The sequence below is a fragment of the Mustela putorius genome, unplaced genomic scaffold (assembly GCF_011764305.1).
Source record: "Mustela putorius furo isolate JIRA1106 unplaced genomic scaffold, ASM1176430v1.1 tig00000081_pilon_pilon_pilon, whole genome shotgun sequence".
Lineage (NCBI taxonomy): Eukaryota > Metazoa > Chordata > Mammalia > Carnivora > Mustelidae > Mustela > Mustela putorius.
In genome coordinates, this window is record NW_025421272.1 from 14,767 (window position 1) to 34,894 (window position 20,128).

General features: G+C 43.9%; 1 protein-coding gene across 1 annotated transcript in view; it reads left to right on the plus strand.

Annotated features, from left to right (window-relative positions):
• Nucleotides 1-20,128, plus strand: part of MTMR3 (myotubularin related protein 3) — a gene marked incomplete at its 5' end in the record, with an annotated part of 42,367 nt that overhangs the window by 14,434 nt on the left and 7,805 nt on the right. The window contains 12 exons of the mRNA XM_045062724.1: nt 403-499; nt 2,241-2,354; nt 7,337-7,542; nt 8,064-8,195; nt 9,169-9,280; nt 10,665-10,860; nt 11,666-11,851; nt 14,816-14,986; nt 16,181-16,326; nt 17,116-18,532; nt 19,282-19,335; nt 19,662-19,772. Of these exons, the coding sequence (XP_044918659.1) occupies nt 403-499; nt 2,241-2,354; nt 7,337-7,542; nt 8,064-8,195; nt 9,169-9,280; nt 10,665-10,860; nt 11,666-11,851; nt 14,816-14,986; nt 16,181-16,326; nt 17,116-18,532; nt 19,282-19,335; nt 19,662-19,772 (2,942 nt within the window). The remainder of the gene's footprint in view (nt 1-402; nt 500-2,240; nt 2,355-7,336; nt 7,543-8,063; nt 8,196-9,168; nt 9,281-10,664; nt 10,861-11,665; nt 11,852-14,815; nt 14,987-16,180; nt 16,327-17,115; nt 18,533-19,281; nt 19,336-19,661; nt 19,773-20,128) is intronic.

Here is a 20,128-nt window from a genome sequence, read left to right on the forward strand (position 1 = left end):
AATATTATATTTTATTGTAATACTGTAGTATAGTCAATAATATTGTAATAACTACCATAATATTGTGATATAAAATTATAAAAGCAATATTATAATATTGCAATAATATTGTAATAATTGTATGGTGACAGATGGTACCTGCACTTACAGTGAGCGTTTCATAATATATGTAATTGTTGAATCACTATGTTGTAGACCTGAAACTGATGTAAATTGGATTAGCTATATTTCTATTAAAAATTAGTTCCTCATTCCTTTGTATAGTCTTACGCTGACAGGGACTTTTTAAACTAAAACTAAGTACATGTTATTTATATAACTGAGCAGGGTAGCTATGCTTTTATTCTACCTGTTTTACAAAATGGTATTCATTTCTTTCTTTTTGCTGTCCTTGGCCCCTAGGGGAGCATGTAACGTCAAGGTTTAAAAACGAAGTGGAGCGAATGGGTTTTGATATGAACAATGCCTGGAGGATTTCCAACATCAATGAGAAGTACAAGTGAGTTGTATGGGTGCCTATGGACTGTGCTTCACAGCCAGTGCCTTTGCAGAAACCCCATTTCTCATGCGGCGGAGCATTTGAACTTAGACATAGACCAATTTTTTAGTGGAATTTTATTATATCTAACTGCATGGTCTTCAGAGTACTTCTTGAGCCTTCTATTCCCATTGCTGTTACTGGAGTGGAAAAGTGGTATTTCATAGGATTCTGGAACCTTCCTTTCCATCCCCCCTCCAGATCTCTGTTGTTCCAGGTGCGTGCGTTTCCTAGACAGTATTGTGTTCTCATGTAGGCAGGCAGTTTCCATTGGTCTCGTCACCACTTGATGTCACATTGGAGATAGACTCTGTAATCGCAAAGCAGTGATACAACACTTATAAGCTAGTTTTTATGACTTAATTTTACTCCAGATTCTATGAAATAGGCATAAATACTATTCTGTACTTTCCAACTAAATAGCTATGACCATTTAATCATTAAATATTAATATAATCACTATTAAATATTTCCCATTTCTTGTTTCCTTAAAAGGTGTGAATACTTTGGTATTGGGGGGCAGCTAACTATTATGATTTTGGTGGTCTAAATTTCTATGAAACAAAAGAAAATTGTTCAGGAGATTTAAATTAGTATTTTTCTCCTCTTAAGATCTAGCAGTTGGAGGCATTAATCATTCCGTTTTTCAAACTGCCTCAAATTATGATAGCCATTTTCTTGGTCTGTTTGTGGGTAGCCATCAGAGCAGTGGCTTTTAAATTCTTGATATTTAATCTTCTGGAAATTGAGAACATGTTGTAGATATTTTTTGCAGAATGATCCTAAACTACTTGGTGTTTTCTGCCTCTTCCCCCACTGCATAAGGTAGGCAAGGGCCGCTTCAGGTGGTGGTACAGGAGGAGGAGGAATTTGTGTATTTTAAGATTCGGATTAAAGGTCTTCTTCCCTTCACTGCTAAAAAGGAATATTAGGATACCCATAGAGAGACAATGTCCTATAAGTGAAAAACCTGTCAGAAAGAACTGCTTTTTAGGGCACCAGCCTGACTAGCATGTAGCTACTATCTTCCTCCCTAATGAAAAGAGCTTTATCCCCCCTGAATATAGTTCTAAAGTATGTTTTATGAAATTATGATTAACAGCTTACTCATATTACTAACTGTGATTATGTATGCAGTGTCCTGACTTCTGGTACTGCTTCTGCATACCCTGCCTGTACCTGTTACCTATAATTAGGACACATCAGAGAATATGTTAGTAATTCTGTAAGGTATCTGGAAACTTGAAATTGCAGACTTTTGTCTTTCTTCACATGTTTCCCTTTGACAGAAGCCTGAAAGAGTGAGGGGGTCTGGTAGAGGTTGACAGACTTTCTCTTCTGTAGTTGGACTGTGAACTTTATATAGTTAAGAAGTGACTTCTATGTTTGTTATAAGAGAATGTTAGAGTGAAGTAACTGATTGCCTGTGGGCTCCCCTTATTTCAGATGTTAGGATCACCAAATTCCCAAAGGTAGCCTAAAGTAGAACAGTGCCAGATACTGTCAGGCGACATACACATAAGTAAACACCTAAGGTGACTAGTTTTGCTGAGTAGACCAGGACTCACTTAAAGCTCCATATTGCCTTTTAACTGGCTCTGGGTAGCTTGATCAGCATCCTTATACTGGCTCACCTAGTGTCTCTCCCCCTTTCCCTCCCTGTCTTCTTCCCCCACTCCCTCCTTCTCACCTTCCCCATTAGGCTATGTGGTAGCTATCCACAGGAGCTCATAGTGCCTGCCTGGATCACCGACAAAGAACTAGAGAGTGTAGCAAGCTTCAGGTCCTGGAAGCGCATCCCTGCCGTCGTCTACAGGTAAGTAAGCCTAGCCAGGCCCAGCCTGGTCTGGTGCTGCTGTCCACTGCATGTGGTCTGCTGCTCTGTTGCCGCTAACCTGGGAAGGAAGGAAAGGGTTCAGAGAATTTTCCAGGCAAGCTTGTGCTTCCTTATAGTTAAAGCCACTCTTACAGTGACACACTGATACTTACCGCATTCAGAATACTTGCTGATGGTTCAGGTGATAAGAAAACTTTAATAGAAAAGTGGCTAGTCTTGCTATTTTAAGAGCCTTCTGACATTCTGTGGGAAGATAATGTGTTACTGCATTTGGCCTTTGGATTGAGAGAGAGGAGTTAAAGTCAAGTAATTTGTGATCGTCTTTGTGGTTGAAACTTTGACACATGAAAGAGCTCTGTTTTGAGAGGGAGCATTAAAAGGAGAAGGCTAGGGCTTGGCTAGATAGAAGATCTTAAAAAGATCAAAGACCTAAGAGCCAGGGGAGGCAAGTTCTAAAAGGGAATGGTGGCGTGGTGTCAAGCACAGGTTTGGGAGTTCAGGTCTTCTCACTGATAACTCTTGCTAAGGCACCTTGAGTAAATTCCCTAATTTACCTCAGCCTGTTCCTAATTAGTAAAATGGAATGACGGTCCTCCTTCAGAGGTATGCTGAGCCGCATGAATGCATCTGTGAATACTGGGCTGCTCTAAGCAGTACATGGAGGAGGTTGTATTCCTTGGGACTGTTTTTATATATAATTCATTGAATAGCTCAGCTCTCAAGGACTCAAGTTAAGACTTGAAGAAGACATTGCCTCTTATTTTGAAATTGTTTCAGATGTCATCTCTTTACAGTATTTACATTCTCCATTCCATTTTTCCAGTTTGCAGATTTGGGCTTTCCTTGAATTTGGGCCTAGCCACTGGGGCTCACCCAGAGACTTCCATGCCAGGAAGCATTCCGTTTAAATATTGATGTTGTAGGAAGGGATTTATCTCCTTGTGGGATTTCCACTGAGGTAACCAGCTTGTTCATTTAGTCCACTGATGGCAAATTCTGATGGCTGTCCTGAATAGAGAGAAATGAAAAAGTATTTGTTTCTGGCCCAGTGGAATCCATTAAGTTTTCAATCTCAATTTTCATCACTGTTGTTTTCAGACACCCCTAGAAAAGTAGGTCACCAAATTTACCTATCACTCTAGTGACAAGGATGACACAGGAATTAGAGAGCAGGGAAAGCTGAAAGGATTTGTGTCTTAGCAGTGATTGGCCTATCTCAAATAGGGAAAGCAGCCAGCTGCTGCTCTGTGGCCAACAGCTGTGTTAGATCAGCAGCCCTAGTATTTGTAGGGTTTGTGGACTTTGAGCATAAGAGGAAAGGACTGTCATTTTCAAAGTACAGGGCTTTAGGTGAATTTTCCTTGTTGGTAGAGAAGCCTATAAGTGCAAGTTAAAGAAAAATTTAGAATAAACAACAGAAACCTTTTTTTCCCTTCTAAAATTTATTCTAGAGGGCATGGGCCATGGGTCCCCCCCCCAGCCCTTTCTAGAGATTATAGTATATATGTATAAATGAAAAATTTATTTCCAATTTCTCTTAGAAAATCTGCTCTCAAAGGATTACAAATGAAAGTTCTTGGTATTAAAAAAAAAAAAAAAAAAGTTCTTGGTATAGTCCAAACAAACTCAGCTAGGCTTTTAGGAACTAGCCTCTGTTTGGGAACATTTTTGAATCTCTGAGCCCCAAACTGGGTTGTTAAAATGGTCAGGAAGTTTTGTAAGGGGTGTATAGAAGACTGTTTTGGGGATACTCTGCGACTCTCTGCTTTGCCAGGCCAGGTGGCAAGCTGCTTCTGAAATTCAGCATACTTTTACTGAATTTAGTTGTCTGTAGACTGCAGTAAGGATTCCTGAAGTTGCTAGCAGCAGTTACTTGACAGCATCATGCTGAACCAGTGCCTCATTAGTGTTTTTTTTCCCACTGTGATGAGAGAGTGTTTAATTGGGTTTATTACTGAAGACCAAGATTGCTCTAACCTAGCAAGGTGCAAAGGGCATCCATCTGTAGTGCAATTCACAGCTCCCCCCTTTGTGCACTGAGTGATTATTAGAAATTTCTAATCATTTAGTGAGCTTGCTTAATACTAACTTAGGAATAGTTTAAGTATTTATGTATTTCTATATAGAATTGAAGCATTCAGTGTTCAGTAGGGGACTCATCCATTGGACATCTTCATTTTTATACCTTTTCCTTGGTTCTGTTTGTTGATATGGTAGAAATGCTTTTTCATGATTTTTAGCTGTATTGTTTTAGTTTTTGATCATGCAGTTAAAAGCATTTTTGGAAGACTGCAGAAAACTGCTTATTGCAACAGTTCAGTTGAGGCTGGCTGTTAGAAATGCTATGACCCTTTAAATCCAAGATCCAAGCTGAAGAGTGCCATCTTCTGTTCCTCTTGGGCATTGCTAGGAGCACTGCAGAGAAAGAAGATGCTCAGGAAAGGCCCTGCTAGCATTTTTTGTGAAGGTTTGGCACAGGTCAGCTCTGTTGTTTCCCAATACCTTTTACATGTGCTAGTAGGCGTTTTAGGAATTAGGTTTGATTTCCAGTTGGGCTCCATTCAGCAGGTGAGCCCACTGAGCATAGTGGCTAGTGCTTTCTGTTACTGCTAGTCTCTGCTAGTCTCTAGTTTCTGACTAGAGACTAGTTTCTGCTAGTCTCTCTGTTCTGGAGGATTTAAAAACTAAAGTAAACTGATGCTTCCAGTGGAATATGGTTCTTGCTGAATTTCATTGACTGCCTGTGAGCTTTAGGATTAAAAATAAAAACTGTTCTCACATTGTTTCTTAAAGATGACAAATAGATTCAGTAGTATGTTTTATTTAGATCTGTCTCCTATGTATGTGTTATAGATGCATATGAATGTATGTATGTAGATTTTTAAAAGATTTTATTTGAGAGTGCGTGTGAGGTGGGGGAAGAGCAAAGGGAGAGGGACAAGCTGATTCTGTGCTGAGCTCTGTGCTGTGACTGGTTTCTTTAACGTAGGGCCCCATCTCAGGACCCCAAGATCATGACCTGAGCCAAAACCAAGAGTTGAACGCTTAACCGACGACTCCGGCCCTGTATTTAGATTTTAATGGGAAGTAAGACATAGATACTTCCCCTCCGGGAGATAGAATTGGGAGGCATTTAAACATTTTGCTTACTACTTACTCTGCTAATTTAGTTTTATAACGAACCGATTACTTTTATAACTTTCTAAAAACTACTTTGTGAGTATCACAGTTCACCCTTTTAATGTGTAGTTTGATTTTTTTAAAAAAGATTTTATTTATTTATTTGACAGAGAGATCACAAGTAGATAGAGAGGCAGGCAGAGAGGTGGGGGAAGCAGGCTCCCTGCTGAGCAGAGAGCCCAATGCGGGGCTCAGTCCCAGATCATGACCTGAGCTGAGGGCAGAGGCTTAACCCACTGAGCCACCCAGGTGCCACTGTAGTTGGATTTTTAAAAATATATTCAGAGTTGTGAATCATCACTACAGTCAATTTTAGTACATATTCACCCTCTCAGAAAGAAACTCCAGACCCATTAGTAGTCACTAGTAATCTACCTTGTACAGATTTGCCCATTCTGAACACTTCTAATAAATGCAGTCATACAATATGTGGCCTTTTGTGACTGGTTTCTTTAACTTAGCATAACATACTCCAGGTTCATCCATGTTGTAGCATTTATTGGAACTTTATACCTTTTGTGCCAAATACTACTTTTGTAACTTTTTTTTTAAAAGATTTTCATTTATTTATTTATTTGACAGAGACATCACAAGTAGGCAGAGAGGCAGACAGAGGGGGAGAGGGAGGCAGAAAGCCTAATGCGGGGCTCGATCCCAGGACCCTGAGATCATGACCTGAGCTAAAGGCAGAGGCTTAACCCACTGAGCCACCCAGGCGCCCCCTTTTATAACTTTTTAATTGCTAAAATTGCCTAACTAAATTCCTAACTAGGAAAAGACTGGGTTTTACTTTTTATTTTTTTAGTTTTATTTAAGAATTTATTTATTTGACAGAGCACAAAGGGAGCACAAACAAGGGGAGCTGCAGAGGGAGAGAGGGAGAAGCAGACTCAGGGAGTCCAATGTGGGACTCAATCCCAGGACCCTGAGATGATGAGCTGAGCCGAAGGCAGATGGCTTAACTGACTGAGCCATCCAGGTGCCCCAAGACACTAGGTTTTAATATCACTTTAAAGACTTTTGATTTAGATTTCTGGTCTTAATTTTTACAAAAGATCTATCAAAAAATAAAAAAGGGTCAGAGTATGGCTTACTGAGGTTTATGCTGTTCCTTCTGAGAGCTTAAGGAAAGGTAGCTGGTATGTTGAGCTATCTGCCTATAATAAGAGCAATTTGTGAGTCATGAAATCTCAGAAGATTTTGTAGAATGGTCCACTGTGGGCCAGGTTAATGTTTGAGTCCCAAAGGTGGGATCTTGTTTTAAAAAGAATCCCCAAGCCATCCATAAGTGTACAGTTGCTGCAGTGGGCCCTCAGAAGTTGTTGTGGAAACAAATTTTTCTGCGTCAGCATCTATTATGCCAGGATATTCAGGCGCAGTATTAAGAAGAGATTAATGTTTCATTATTGAATAGCAGAATTAGTGTAGTATTTGTAGATTATATTTTTACCCAGTTTTCAAAAAATAAATTTGAAGATTCAAATGTTTGCTTAATGAATATAAATTTTTTTTTCTAAGAGCACACATTTATCATTTTGTTGCTGACTTTACAAGGGCCTCAAAAATGATCAATTTTTGAGATAGATTCAGATAGGTTTTGTTGTTTATTCTTGATGCTATAGAAGATTTCTGCCCTGAGAGGACTTGAAGCTCACCCATCACTTACCTGTATTCATGCTCTTCATTAACACATTTAAAATCCACTATCTGACTTTTGTATGAGCACAGAGCATCGGAATGGGGCCGCTGAGATGGGTAATGGGGTCTTATTCCTTGCACAGGCACCAGAGTAATGGAGCTGTCATTGCCCGCTGTGGACAGCCGGAGGTCAGCTGGTGGGGCTGGCGAAATGCTGATGATGAGCACCTGGTGCAGTCGGTAGCCAAAGCTTGTGCCTCTGACTCCCGATCAAGTGGCAGCAAGCTGTCTACTAGGAACAGTTCTCGAGACTTTCCCAATGCGGGAGACCTTTCTGATGTGGAATTTGGTAAGATGCTCCCTGGATCCAGCAGCAGAAATTTTTAGAGTATCTTTGAGAACTTTTTCTTGAGTAGCCTTTCCTTGTAAGACCTATAATTTGTTTCATAGGAGAGAGAGGCTGAAGCTTCAGTTGATGGGATTATTTGAGGAATCATAGGTCTGGACAGTGAACCAGACAACTATTTCAGACTTGGCTTAAGAGGGCTAATGTGTCTGTTGTCTTTCTAGTCATTGTGACAACAGTGGGGTATGTATGTGATAGGGGACCTGGAATTTCTCCAGACCATGACAGGAGTCACCAGTCTTCATGAAAAGACTATACATGTAGAAATGAGATAAAGGAGACTGGTAGACAAAACAGAAGATAGAGAAGTCCTGTGTATTAAGGGTTCTGGTTAGGTGGGTTTCATTTAATTGAGGGTTTTTATTTCTTGGTATTGTAGGAGGTGTTTTTAATTCTTATTTTGCACAATTTTGGGGAGAGATGGGTTCATTCTAGTTTTTCACTCCTACCCGTGATGTTCCTAGATTCTTCTCTGTCGAATGCTTCAGGAGCAGACAGTTTAGCCATCCAACCGCAGAAGCTTTTGATCTTGGACGCACGTTCCTATGCTGCAGCTGTGGCAAACCGAGCCAAAGGAGGAGGCTGTGAATGCCCGGGTGAGGTGTATGGTACTTTGTCCCCTGATACTGTTCTCATGAACCCAGCCCATGCCCGGCTGGGTCTTAGTTCTCAATTTGAAATGAACGGCAAACTATGTTCTTCAGCCTATCTTGAGAGAGCCAGAGCTGTTTGGATTCTTAACACTTGTTTCTTTTCAGGGAAGTGGAGGAGGAGGTGCAGGGAAACCAAATAATCTTCCTTCCTAACCTTTAGATGATAAAGAAAGTAAATCCTCCCCGTAATAAGGCCTGTTCATGTTTGGAAGCTGCTTCTTTAGTGGCTCAATTTCTCAGCCTTCTAAAAGCTTTTCGTTGCCTTTGACGGTGGGTTTACTCCTCACTCACCTCAGAGAAAACTTCCCACATGGCTTCTACTTAGAAAGGCTGGGGTGGAAGGTGGAGCACCAAATATAGGACTCTAGCAGCACACCTCTGTCCTGACCTATAGCACCCCTGCATTCTGAATGTATTCTCCAAGGAGGGACCCCTTCAGTGCCAGTGGTACGCTGATGGAGCAGGGAGAGGTTCCAGGCTCCTTCATCAGGATGTGATCTCAACTGGAAATTGAAAGCAGTTGTGTGAAGGCGATATGTGAATACATAAAATGCATTGTTCTGCCAGCTTCTTTTCGAAGCGATTCCAGAGCTACAAGTTAGATGTGGCCCAAGAAGTTAACCTGAGATGGGATAGCAGGCTATAGATCTTTTTAAAAAAACAAAAAACAACAAAAAAACTTTTGCTTTATGTCCATATCTTCACAAATCTAACTTTCCTTTTTGCAGAAACAGCTAAAATTCAAGCACTGTTTTTCCTGTGATAAAAGGACTAGACTAATAGGCATCAAAATAGCAGTTTCTTTCGTCAGCAACTATAATGGATTTGCTTTATAGCCTGTTTGCTGCTTTTAAATTTGGCCATGTGGGCTTTAAAGTCAACATATTTTTGTTCTCTTTATTGTTGTTCTCTGCAGAGTATTACCCAAACTGTGAGGTCGTGTTTATGGGGATGGCAAATATTCATTCAATTAGGAGGAGTTTTCAGTCTCTGCGGTTGCTGTGCACACAGATGCCGGATCCGGGAAAGTAAGACTTTGGCCTTAGCTTTAATTTTGCATTGCCTTTTTTCTTTCTTTCTTAATGAGTTTGGAGGTATCTTTTCTTCTGTTTCTTGGTACACTTCGGTCTTACTTTCAGTCCCTGTGTGCATTCTCCTTTCTATGTTAGGAGCACAGTAGCAAAAATCTAGCCCTTTGAAAGGTTTAAAGATGTGGAGCACAAAACAGATCTCAGTCCTCAGAAGCCCTGCCTTCTTGTTTTTCCTGGGACCTCTAATATTCTGCATTGTTTTTGGCTCATTTTTAATTCTTTGGTTTTTGACATCCTATAGGTAAACTTACCTGCTGTGAACTGGGGAGGGGGGTGTTTTTACCTTGAGTCAAAATTTATTCATCATGTTGTAAAAAAGGGTTAAACTTGCCATTTGGTGAAATCCTTTTACATTTGCTTCTGAGTCCTAAACTACCCTCTCTCATTACGAACATTGCCACATTTTAATTGCTTGTTAAAATTTGCAGTGAGGTAGGTGAAGTAACTCCCTCCCCGCCCACCCAAGGGAACTGGTTGAATACAAGAAAAATTAGCAGTAATGGTCTGTGAAACAAATACAGACAGATAAATACTTAAAAGACCCTATTTTACTATTTCAGGAAGCCAGAAATGGTGCCAGAGAAGACAGAATTTTCTCTTTTCTGGTGTTTGTGCTAGAGCCCATAGCTGTTTCCCTGGGTTCTGTTCAGTAGATCTGATCATATCAAGTTTTGCAGAATTCCTTGATTTATTCAATCAAATGGCGGCCTGAACCACTTGTACTAACACTTGGTAGTAAGGGATTAGATTCATCGCAGTTGGAATCAGCCCAGAGGGTGGAGCGCAATTGTCTTTGGGGAAAAAGCCTGACCCAAGAATGAGTTTGCTTCTCCGCTATGGGGATTAGCAACTCGTATTTGCTACATAGCCAGCAGTGCTCTCTTCTGCAAAGGTGGGCCATAGAAAGAGCCTGGCTGAGGTCTCAGCAGATCTGCTACTAATTGACTATGTGACTTTAACCAAGTGGCATAATTACTATTTCCTTCAGAAGACTCCAGAAAGAACTACTTATATGGGATATATAACTACCATGGACTGAAAAATACTAGATACTCATTCTCAGAAACTAGCCTTAAGATTTTTAGAACAAAAATTCTATTAATTACTGTCCTATTTCTAAAGCTGTCCTCTATTGCATAGTAGGGGTTAACCTGCATCTATATACATGCTTTATAAAGACAGAGATTTGTTTGTTTGGGCACTGTTTTATTTGGAGGGAAAGATCTTTGGGAATTGCCTTTTAATTTCACGGGTATTTGGCATGATGCAGTAAATCATAAAAATCTGCATTTCCTTTCCCCTTCTGTTTTTATTTTTATAGTTGGCTCTCAGCCCTTGAAAGCACAAAATGGCTCCATCACCTGTCTGTGCTCCTGAAGTCGGCACTTCTGGTAGTACACGCTGTGGATCGTGATCAGCGGCCCGTCCTAGCGCACTGCTCAGATGGCTGGGACCGCACTCCCCAGATTGTGGCATTGGCTAAGCTCTTGCTGGATCCGTATTACCGAACCATAGAGGTGGGTGCATCCCAAGAGTAGGATTTGGTACATCAGTATGAGTGGGCGAAACCTTGGATGGTTTTATGATCAGTTTTGGTCTTGGTGGTTAGGCCTAAAGAGAGTGAAATTTGTTTTAAAACTATTGCTCCTTTACCTTGAGCTAAATTGTGGTGGTGCCTCCCACAGTTCTTGTGTCTTTTAAAATGGAGCAGATTGTGGATAACAAGGTATTGAGAAATTAGACATGTTTCCCCCTGTGTCTATTTACTTGGAAAAGTTTTGGCTGCTCCAGGGAAATGGGGATATTATAGTAGGATCTTGGCATGCTCATCCTGATAATGGGTCCAGATATCACTGCAGTGTTCTATAGAGAAAGAGCCCTACTCTGAAAGAACCACATGGTGGGTTAAAGATACAAGAAAAGCCATAAAGGTGCCCTAAAATACATGTAAATCTGGGGTAGGGAAAGATATTAGAAACAAGACTTAGTTAAGTATAACACAAAATAAAGAAATTAAAAAATAAGTTTAGAAGAAATGTGGTTCTTACAGTACATACTGAAAGAAAGTACAGACTCAGGAAAGGCTTAGATAAATCATTAGTACCCATTTGATAATTATGGAATGGAGTTGAGTGAAGTGGGAAATTGCCCTAAGGATGTGTTCCATGGAGACCTTGGCGATGGGGCTGGGTCAGGCCCTCCTGTTGGGCTTACTGGGAGGGTATTAAAAGGGATTATTACTGTTAGTCCTGACAGGCTCAGGACTGTCATAGTCTGCATAGATAAGTACAAATCGTCTATATCCCGGGTGTTTCCCTGCAGGGTTTCCAGGTCCTCGTGGAGATGGAGTGGCTGGATTTTGGTCACAAGTTTGCTGACCGGTGTGGTCATGGGGAGAACTCCGATGATCTGAACGAGCGCTGCCCCGTGTTTCTGCAGTGGCTTGACTGCGTTCATCAGCTTCAGAGGCAATTTCCTTGCTCTTTTGAGTTCAATGAAGCATTCCTTGTGAGTTTGGGCTTGTAATTCTTTATTTTGGGGACCTTCTAAAATTATGGGGGTATCAATGCAAATGTTAGTGGGTTAGTTTTCACATGAAACTATGAATTCTTTTTAGAATTTAATAAGGGCCATTCTTTCTCCCAGTTCTAATTAAAAAAGGTAAGAAGTATGTGTTTATTCAATGAATATAGATGTATTAGGTTTGCATAAAGTCTTTGAGTTGTTTTATACTTAGCTTTTAAAATAGATGATAGAAGTCCTAAATATTTAGAGAAATAATGGGGGTGCCTGGCTGGCTCAGTCGGTGAAGCATTTGACACTTGATCCTCGGGGTTGTAAGTTCGAGCCTCCCGATGGGTGTAGAGATTTTTAAAAATAAAAGAGAAATAATAGAATATCCTCGGCTCCCTCCAGTCCATCTGCCAATCTCCTCACTGTCCCGTTTCCCCCCCTGGACCCTGGCTTGTGTCCCACACTCACTGCACCTTTTCCTTTGACAGAGGACTCACTATCTTTGCCCTTTTCCAGCCTCTCCATCCACTGCTGCACCGCCTTCCATTGCTTGTCCTCTCCTCAGCTGCATGGTGCCAGCATTTCTCTCCTCTGCATTTTGCATTGGCGTATTTCCCTCTCTACCACATCGTTGCCGTTAGTACTCAGACGTGGCATAGTACCTCCCATCCCCTGAAAACCCTTTCTCAGCTTTGCATCTCTTGCCAGCTATTAATTATTTCCTGTATCTCATTTCTTCACAGCAGAGCTCAAGTCTTCTGCATTTACTGTCTCAAATTCCTTTTTTCCCATTCTCTTAAACCCAGTCAGGTTCAGGTGTTCCCCCAACTACTTTAGCAGAGCTGTGGCTTTCATGTTGCTAATCCAGTGATCAGCTCTCTGTCTTCATCTTGCTAAGAAGTTTGTTTGTTTGTTTGTTTGTTTTTAAATTCAGGTATAATTGACAATATAATACTAGTTTCAGGTATACAACATAATTCTATATTTGTGTATATTGTGAAATACTCACAATAATTAACATCCATTGCCACACAAATTTTTTTTCTTGTGAGAACTTTTTTAAGACCTACTCTTAGCAATTTTCAGATACGCAGTAGAGTATTAACTATATTCACCATCCTGTACATTACATCTCCAGGACTGACTTATTTTATACCTGGAGTTTCGTTTCTTTGACTCTCTTCAGTTTACTCTTTGGCACTGTTTTAGTAACACCTTTCTTGAAACCCTTTCTTCAGTTGACTGCCAGTACAAACTCTGCCTTATTTCTTCTCTGCCTCACTAGCTGGTCCTTTTTGTCTCCTGTGCTAGTTCCTTCATATCTTCCCAGTACTGAATGTTGGAATGCTCCAGCACTCAGCCGCAAAGGTGCTTCTGTATCTCACTGCCTCTCTGGGGATTTCCTCCAGTCTCGATGGCTCTGATTGCTATCCATGATTCCTACATTTATAATTATGTCTTCAGCTCAGATCTCTCCACTTAACTCCAGACTTGCATACCCAACTGTGACTGCTCAGTATCTTCACATGGATGTCTTAATGGTATTTCACACTTAACCTGTTCAAAGCTTGGTTCTTAAGTTCCACATCTTCCCACCCAAAATCTGATCTTCCAGAAGTCTTCGCCCCCATCAGGGGGCAACTCAGTCCTTCCATTTACTTCGGGCAGAAACTCATATGGCCTGCCCAACTCTCCTCCTCCCCCTTTCATACTCCATGTCCAGTCTGTCAGATCTGCAGCTTTGCTTCCAAAATCTATCTAAAACCTGATTACTTCTTGCTATCTCTACTATTCCTACACTGGTCCAAAGTTATCACCATCTCCTGCCTTAATTCTGGAGAGTCAACCCAGCAACTAGAGGGATCTTTCTTTTTTCTTTATTTTAAAGATTTATCCATTCATTTATTTTAGAGAAAGCACACAAGCAGGGGGAGGGGCAGAGAGAGAGAGGGAGAGAATCTGAAGCAGATCCCCGGCTGAGCACAGAGCCTGATGTGGGGCTTGATCTTACCACCTGACACTATGACCTGAACCAAAATCAAGAGCCGGCTGCTTAACTGATTGAGCCACCCTGGCTCCTAGAGGGATCTAGGGGTAGTCCTTCTAAAACATAACTGAGACCATGTAATTCCTCTGCTCAAGAACCTCCAATGATTTCCATTTCACACAGTAAAAGCCAGTCCTTAAAATGGCCTGCAGAGCTGTCCTAGAGCTTACCTCTCTAGATTCATTTCCTGCCATTGCCCTCCTTGTGCAGTGTCCTTCAGTGACACTGGCCGCCTTCTGTTCTTAGAAATTGCAACCATGCGCTCACCTCAACACCTTTGTGCTGGCTGCTGGCTGTTGGCCTCTGCTTGGAGCATTTCCCCCTCAGATACCCTCTTAACTTGCTCTCTCACTTCTTTCTCCTGCTGCCCTATGTGTGCCCTGTCCCTCTTACCCTGCCTTACTGTGGTCCACAGCAGTGGTCACCTCTCCCCCACAGTTAGAATCAGCTCTTTCAAGGCAGGAGAGTCATCTGAGAGTCGTCGCCTACCCAGTACCCCTAGAAATGTCTGGGGTGTGTCAGATGCTCAGGATGATTTGTTGAGTGAAAAGCTGTTTAGAAATGTGCTTTCAGTTCAGACTTGTGTTGCACACTGACCTGCTCTTGTACCCGAGTGATAATGATCTGTCGCTCTGGAGTGTGGCTGTTAACTCGGGACTTCTCAAACTGGTTGCAGGGAGGCCAAGAGGAGTGGGGTGCCAGCAATCTGTCTTTGCTCTTTTGAATCAGGAATGCTAGTGGTTGGGGTTGGTGGTACGAGGAGGCAGCTCTTCCGTGGCTTCCTTGGTTTCCCCATCCTTACGGAGTGTGAATTCTGAGGTGCTCTCAGGGATGTTGGGGAATGGGGGCTCAGCAGGGCTACCCTTCCCCCAGAGACATATACCCTGTTGCTTGATTTTGGACTCCTATAGGTGAAACTGGTGCAACATACCTATTCCTGCCTGTTTGGAACATTCCTGTGCAACAATGCCAAGGAGAGAGGGGAAAAGCATACTCAGGAGCGGACGTGTTCTGTGTGGTCGTTGCTTCGGGCAGGCAACAAGGCTTTCAAAAACCTACTGTATTCCTCTCAGTCGGAAGCCGTATGTATCCTTCAGCCTTTCCTCTCTGATCAGCAGAAGGAATTTGGGGGTGGTGACATATGGGAGCCATTTTCGGTAGTGACTGTTTTCTAAGAGGCATCTCTGTTTTCTCAGGCAAACTTGTTTTCTCTGTTTCTTCCATCTGTCCCGAGGAAGGCTTGTTTCCTGGTGCTGCTCTGATCTGCTTCTAACCCCTTTTTGCTTAGGGTGGTTTGATTTAATACCCATCTCTGTTTTGCCACTCCAGACACGAATCTTTTTTGACACCTCTTTTAGAGCTTAACTCACTCTTGACATGTTCGGTCTAACAAATGGAAGGGGAACCTAGTTGTCCCCTGGGTGCCCATGATAGCTTAGGAGCTGCCACCAGGCCCCTGGCACCATTCCAGTGCCATCAGGTGATGATGTGCACTGCAGCTCCTGTCTCTGAGAGCAGAAGTGTGTTTGACACTAGCATGTGTGTCCATGTGATTTTCTGCTCACATGGAGAGCTGGTGGACTTTTTTCTGCAAAGGAGCACCTTCAGTTAAGCAGAGGAAAGGAGGCACACACATCTGTGTTGATACATGGTGATATTCCTTTTGTCAGAATGCATCTTAAATCTAAAGAAGTCAAAAGGAAGCTTCATGAGAGGTTGTATTGCTTTGCTAGACTGTTAACATGCTTCTCACTACATTTAAGTAGTCAAAGGAAAGATTTACACTAACTGCTTCTCTCTTTCCTTCACTGTGCCTGCTGGGGAAGTCACAGTATAGGAAGAAAATTCCCTTCTTTTCCCAAATTTAAGTGATCCTATACAACAGGTTTGATGGTGTTTTCGGTCACAGTATAGGAAGAAAATTCCCTTCTTTTCCCAAATTTAAGTGATCCTATACAACAGGTTTGATGGTGTTTTCGGAAGCCACCGTTTTTGTACAAGGAAACATAGTTACCATTTAGTGAAATGACTCACTTTCATATGTAGTAAAAGCAACTAAAACCAAGCTGATATGAAAGTAGGTCATTCAATAAAGGGGACCTAAGAAGTAATTAATGAGAAATAGATTTTTAAAAATCTTTTAGATTTTCATGCCCACAGGAGGCCCTCAGGTGGGAAATACAGCTGGTACACACCTTTTGGATTACAGCTTGGTGACTTTTTGACCCTCATTTCTGGATTTGTTTAAACCTGTATCCCCTCTGCTTTCCTGTCAGGTGCTGTACCCTGTGTGTCACGTGCGTAACCTGATGCTATGGAGCGCAGTGTACCTGCCCTGTCCATCCCCATCCACCCCCGTGGACGACAGCTGTGCACCGTACCCAGCCCCCGGCACCAGCCCTGATGATCCGCCCCTGAGCCGGTGAGCCCGCGTTTGATGCTGAGCCTCCAATCCCTCATGGGTGTGCTTCTGTGTTGGGCACACACAGGCATGGTCAGAGATCATGGCGTCCAGCTCCACATGTCTCACCTAGATCTCTGAAGTTTAACTCAGGGCAGGTTATAAGGGTTTCAGGCTTTGAGGCCATGAGAGTCTCATTTCCTGAAGGGCACTGGGCCCTGTCACTGTATTGCTTGGCTGCATGCAACAAGCCATTTCTCAGTTAATGTGCAAACCTCTAGGTTCCTTGTGACCCTCTGGCTTGAGTTTCAGCCACTGCTCTGTGCTCTTGCCTTTCTGCTGTCATTTGTCTTGTTGGGGTTGAAAGGCAAATGCTGTCAGATACAAAGTTTGGCTTTGCCACTGGAGAATTAACTTTACTGAATTCAGACTGCTAAACAACATGTTAATTTAAAATATTGTAATAGAAAACCAGCAGTGCTACTTTCCTTTGCCACTAGTGGAGAAACAGAGCAGTATCATGATGTTTTTTAAAATATTTAAATACAGCATTTGCTATTTGTTTATTTGTAGGGACTTGGGGTGGGGTGGGGCTAGTCGGGTAGGTTGAGAGGAGATTTGCAGACTAGAAGAAGGGCCAATCCTGGGGCTTTTTGCCTGTCAGTCTGAGCCACGCTTGGGAGATGCCATGGCTCCTTGAGGAGCTACAGTGGACCCAGTTATGAAACAACTGCCTGTTAAAACCAGTTGTCTGCTACTTTCCTCTGAACAGCCTCAGATTCTCATTTCCCTCAAACTCCTTTTGTTTAGGCTACCAAAGACTAGATCATTTGACAATCTGACTACAGCTTGTGACAACACAGTGCCTCTGGCCAGCCGGCGCAGCAGTGACCCAAGTCTGAACGAGAAGTGGCAGGAGCACCGGCGCTCACTGGAACTGAGCAGCCTAGCTGGTCCTGGGGAGGAGCCTCTCGATCCTGACAGCCTGGGAAAGCCCACCAAAGTGCTGGGCGGTGCCGAGCTGTCTGTCGCGGCTGGAGTGGCTGAGGGGCAGATGGAGAACATTTTGCAAGAGGCCACCAAAGAGGAGAGTGGGGTAGAGGAACCTCCCCATAGGGGGAGCGTTGAGATGCAGGAGGTCGAAGAGGAGGCTGTCTTAGAAAAGCAGATCAGGGCAAAGACCCCCGAGGGCTCAGCCATTATCTTTCCTCAAGAACCAGAACTGGGTGATGCTGCTCTGGTGAACTGTCCAGACACTGGCCTTTCTGTGTTCTCCCAGGATATTCCTGAGCAGCAGGGTAGGCACAGTGTTCTCCCCAGTTTTCTCCCAGAGTCCCTCGAGCGAGAGGATGCCCAGGAGGTCCCTATGGAACAGCCCCAAATAGGAGCTACCACAGAGGGTAGGGAGGAAGCTTTTCTTCCAGTCCCAGTAGATGCAAAAGATGGCTATGGTACCTCACAGTCAAGTTCTCTGCTGCCCTCCCAAGTACCATTTGAGGCCAGAGGACCAAATACAGACAGTTCAATGGATAGGTTAACAGAAGATCAAGTCAAGTCGGAAAGTGGGCCCGAAGGCCATCATACACCTTGCCTGGTAAACAGGGGCTGGTTCAGTGACAAGCACATGCTTCCTCAGACCATGGAGCCCCGGCCTTCGGGGAAGAGCCTAGCTGAGAGGCCCCAGGTGGCATCTGTGGTACATAGGACTTCCCCTGGCAGCACCCACAGCCCAACACATTCTCCTTGTGCCTTGCCTTTAGCCGAATGTAAAGAGGGGCTTGTGTGCAATGGTGCCCTAGAGACTGAAAATAAGGCTTTAGAGCAGCCCCCAGGGCTTAGCACTCTCCAGAAGCATGCCACCCCCAACGGGCACTGCACCAATGGCGAGGCTGGCAAGAGCAAGGACTCACTGAGCCGCCAGCTGTCTGCTACAAGCTGCGGCTCTGCCCACTTACACTCGAGGAACTTGCACCACAAGTGGCTGCACAGCCACTTGGGGAGGCCATCTACAACGGGCAGCCCTGACCAGCCTTCCCGCAGCCACCTGGACGATGATGGCATGCCTGTGTACACGGACACTATCCAGCAGCGCCTGCGTCAGATTGAGTCAGGCCATCAGCAGGAAGTGGAGACCTTGAAGAAACAAGTACAGGAGCTGAGGAGTCGCCTGGAGAGCCAGTACCTGACTGGCTCCCTCCGCTTCAATGGGGACTTTGGGGATGAAGTGGTGAGTTGACCACAGTGCCTCCATAGCTGCCCTAGGAGAGGGCACACTGAGGCTGGGTGCTCTTTGTGCCCTGTGCACGGTAATTGGTACAGATTTCTAGAAGAACTGGAAAGGTCCAGAGTAGTTCTTTTGAGAGGCTGGAAATCAGCATCAGCTGTGAATGGCAGTCGGCCTGTTGTTCTTTCCTGCCTTGCTTGCTTACCACAGGGGTCCTGTTCAGGCAGTTAGAATAAGGAAGACAGCACTCAGTATGTGGCTGGTCAGATCTCTTTGGAGAGAGGATCATGTTTTAAGAAAAGGCATGAACTCCTGGGTTCATTAGTAGGGCAATATCAGATATTTCTGTCAAATTATGATGCCTATCCTACCCCAGTAGCTAGTAAACTGTGAGCTCCCCTGCCTCCCCCTCCCCTCAGCTGTAGTTTAATTAACAAATGTTTGTACTTGCCCTGTGGCAGGTGATGGCAGTAGAAATGGGGAGACGGAATTGGTTTCTGGCACTGCGGAGGAGTTAGCACTGATGGTGCCTGGTGACTGGAAGTCGGCGGGGGGTGGCTACGTGAAGGGAGGCTCCCCGGGAGGTGCTCTCCTCCCGGGCTGGGTCTGACTCGATGTGTTCAAGTACAAGAAGGAGCCTGGCTCTGAAGCAGTCAGCGTACACTAAAGGCGGGCTCATCCAATGACTTTCGATTCAAACTGACTTCTCGGTATTTCCTTCATACTAATGATGGTTTCTCATTTTCCCAAAGAGTCCTTCAGAGAAAGGAGGACATGCCCAAAGCACTCAGTTTCAACACACAGATGTAAGTGGCAGGGTTGGAGTAACAGACTCACTGGAGCAGCTGACTCAGAGTTCACACGCCACCCCGGTCACTTCCTGGAGCCCAAGGCCTATCCTTCCCCTGCAGTCACTGCCCACAGCCTTAGACCTGTGCATCTCTCTTCCACCTGAGTTTAGCCCTGTCTCTGCACCTGCTCAACCCATTTCTTGATGGCTGAGGTGCCAACAGATTTGGCAGCCCTTAATACTCAGGCCCACCCGAAGTCCCCAGTGCTCCCTTCTTTACTAAGCCCTTTCTTCTGGGAGGAGCCAGGTTCATTCTGTTCAGCTCTGTTTGTTTGCCAACAGACTTCAATCCCCGACTCGGAAAGCAATCTGGATCAGAACTGTTTGTCTCGCTGCAGCACAGAGATTTTCTCTGAAGCCAGCTGGGAGCAGGTGGATAAACAGGACACGGAGGTACAGGCTCAGCCCCTGTTCTGAGTACCGTCCATGCAACTGTTTTGCGGTTCTTCTCCACCCCTATCCCTGTCCCATGCCCCTGGCCAAGGAATAATCTCATAGCACACTTAGCCTTGAGCCTCTGTGAATCCCCATCGAGCCAAGAATTTCTGAGTCAGGGAGACCCAGCAGTCTGGTCCTCTCTCCTCCTTGCCTCTCTGAACTGGAGCCTTGCCCAGTCTTACGGTGACCCAGGGTGCTGCCACCCTGATACTTTATCTCAGGGGAGTTTGGAGTCCCCGCTAGGGAAACGATTTGGACGCCTTTCTTGTACTGCTGACATCAGCCTGCTGGGCTGGTGCCGCTGGAGCCAG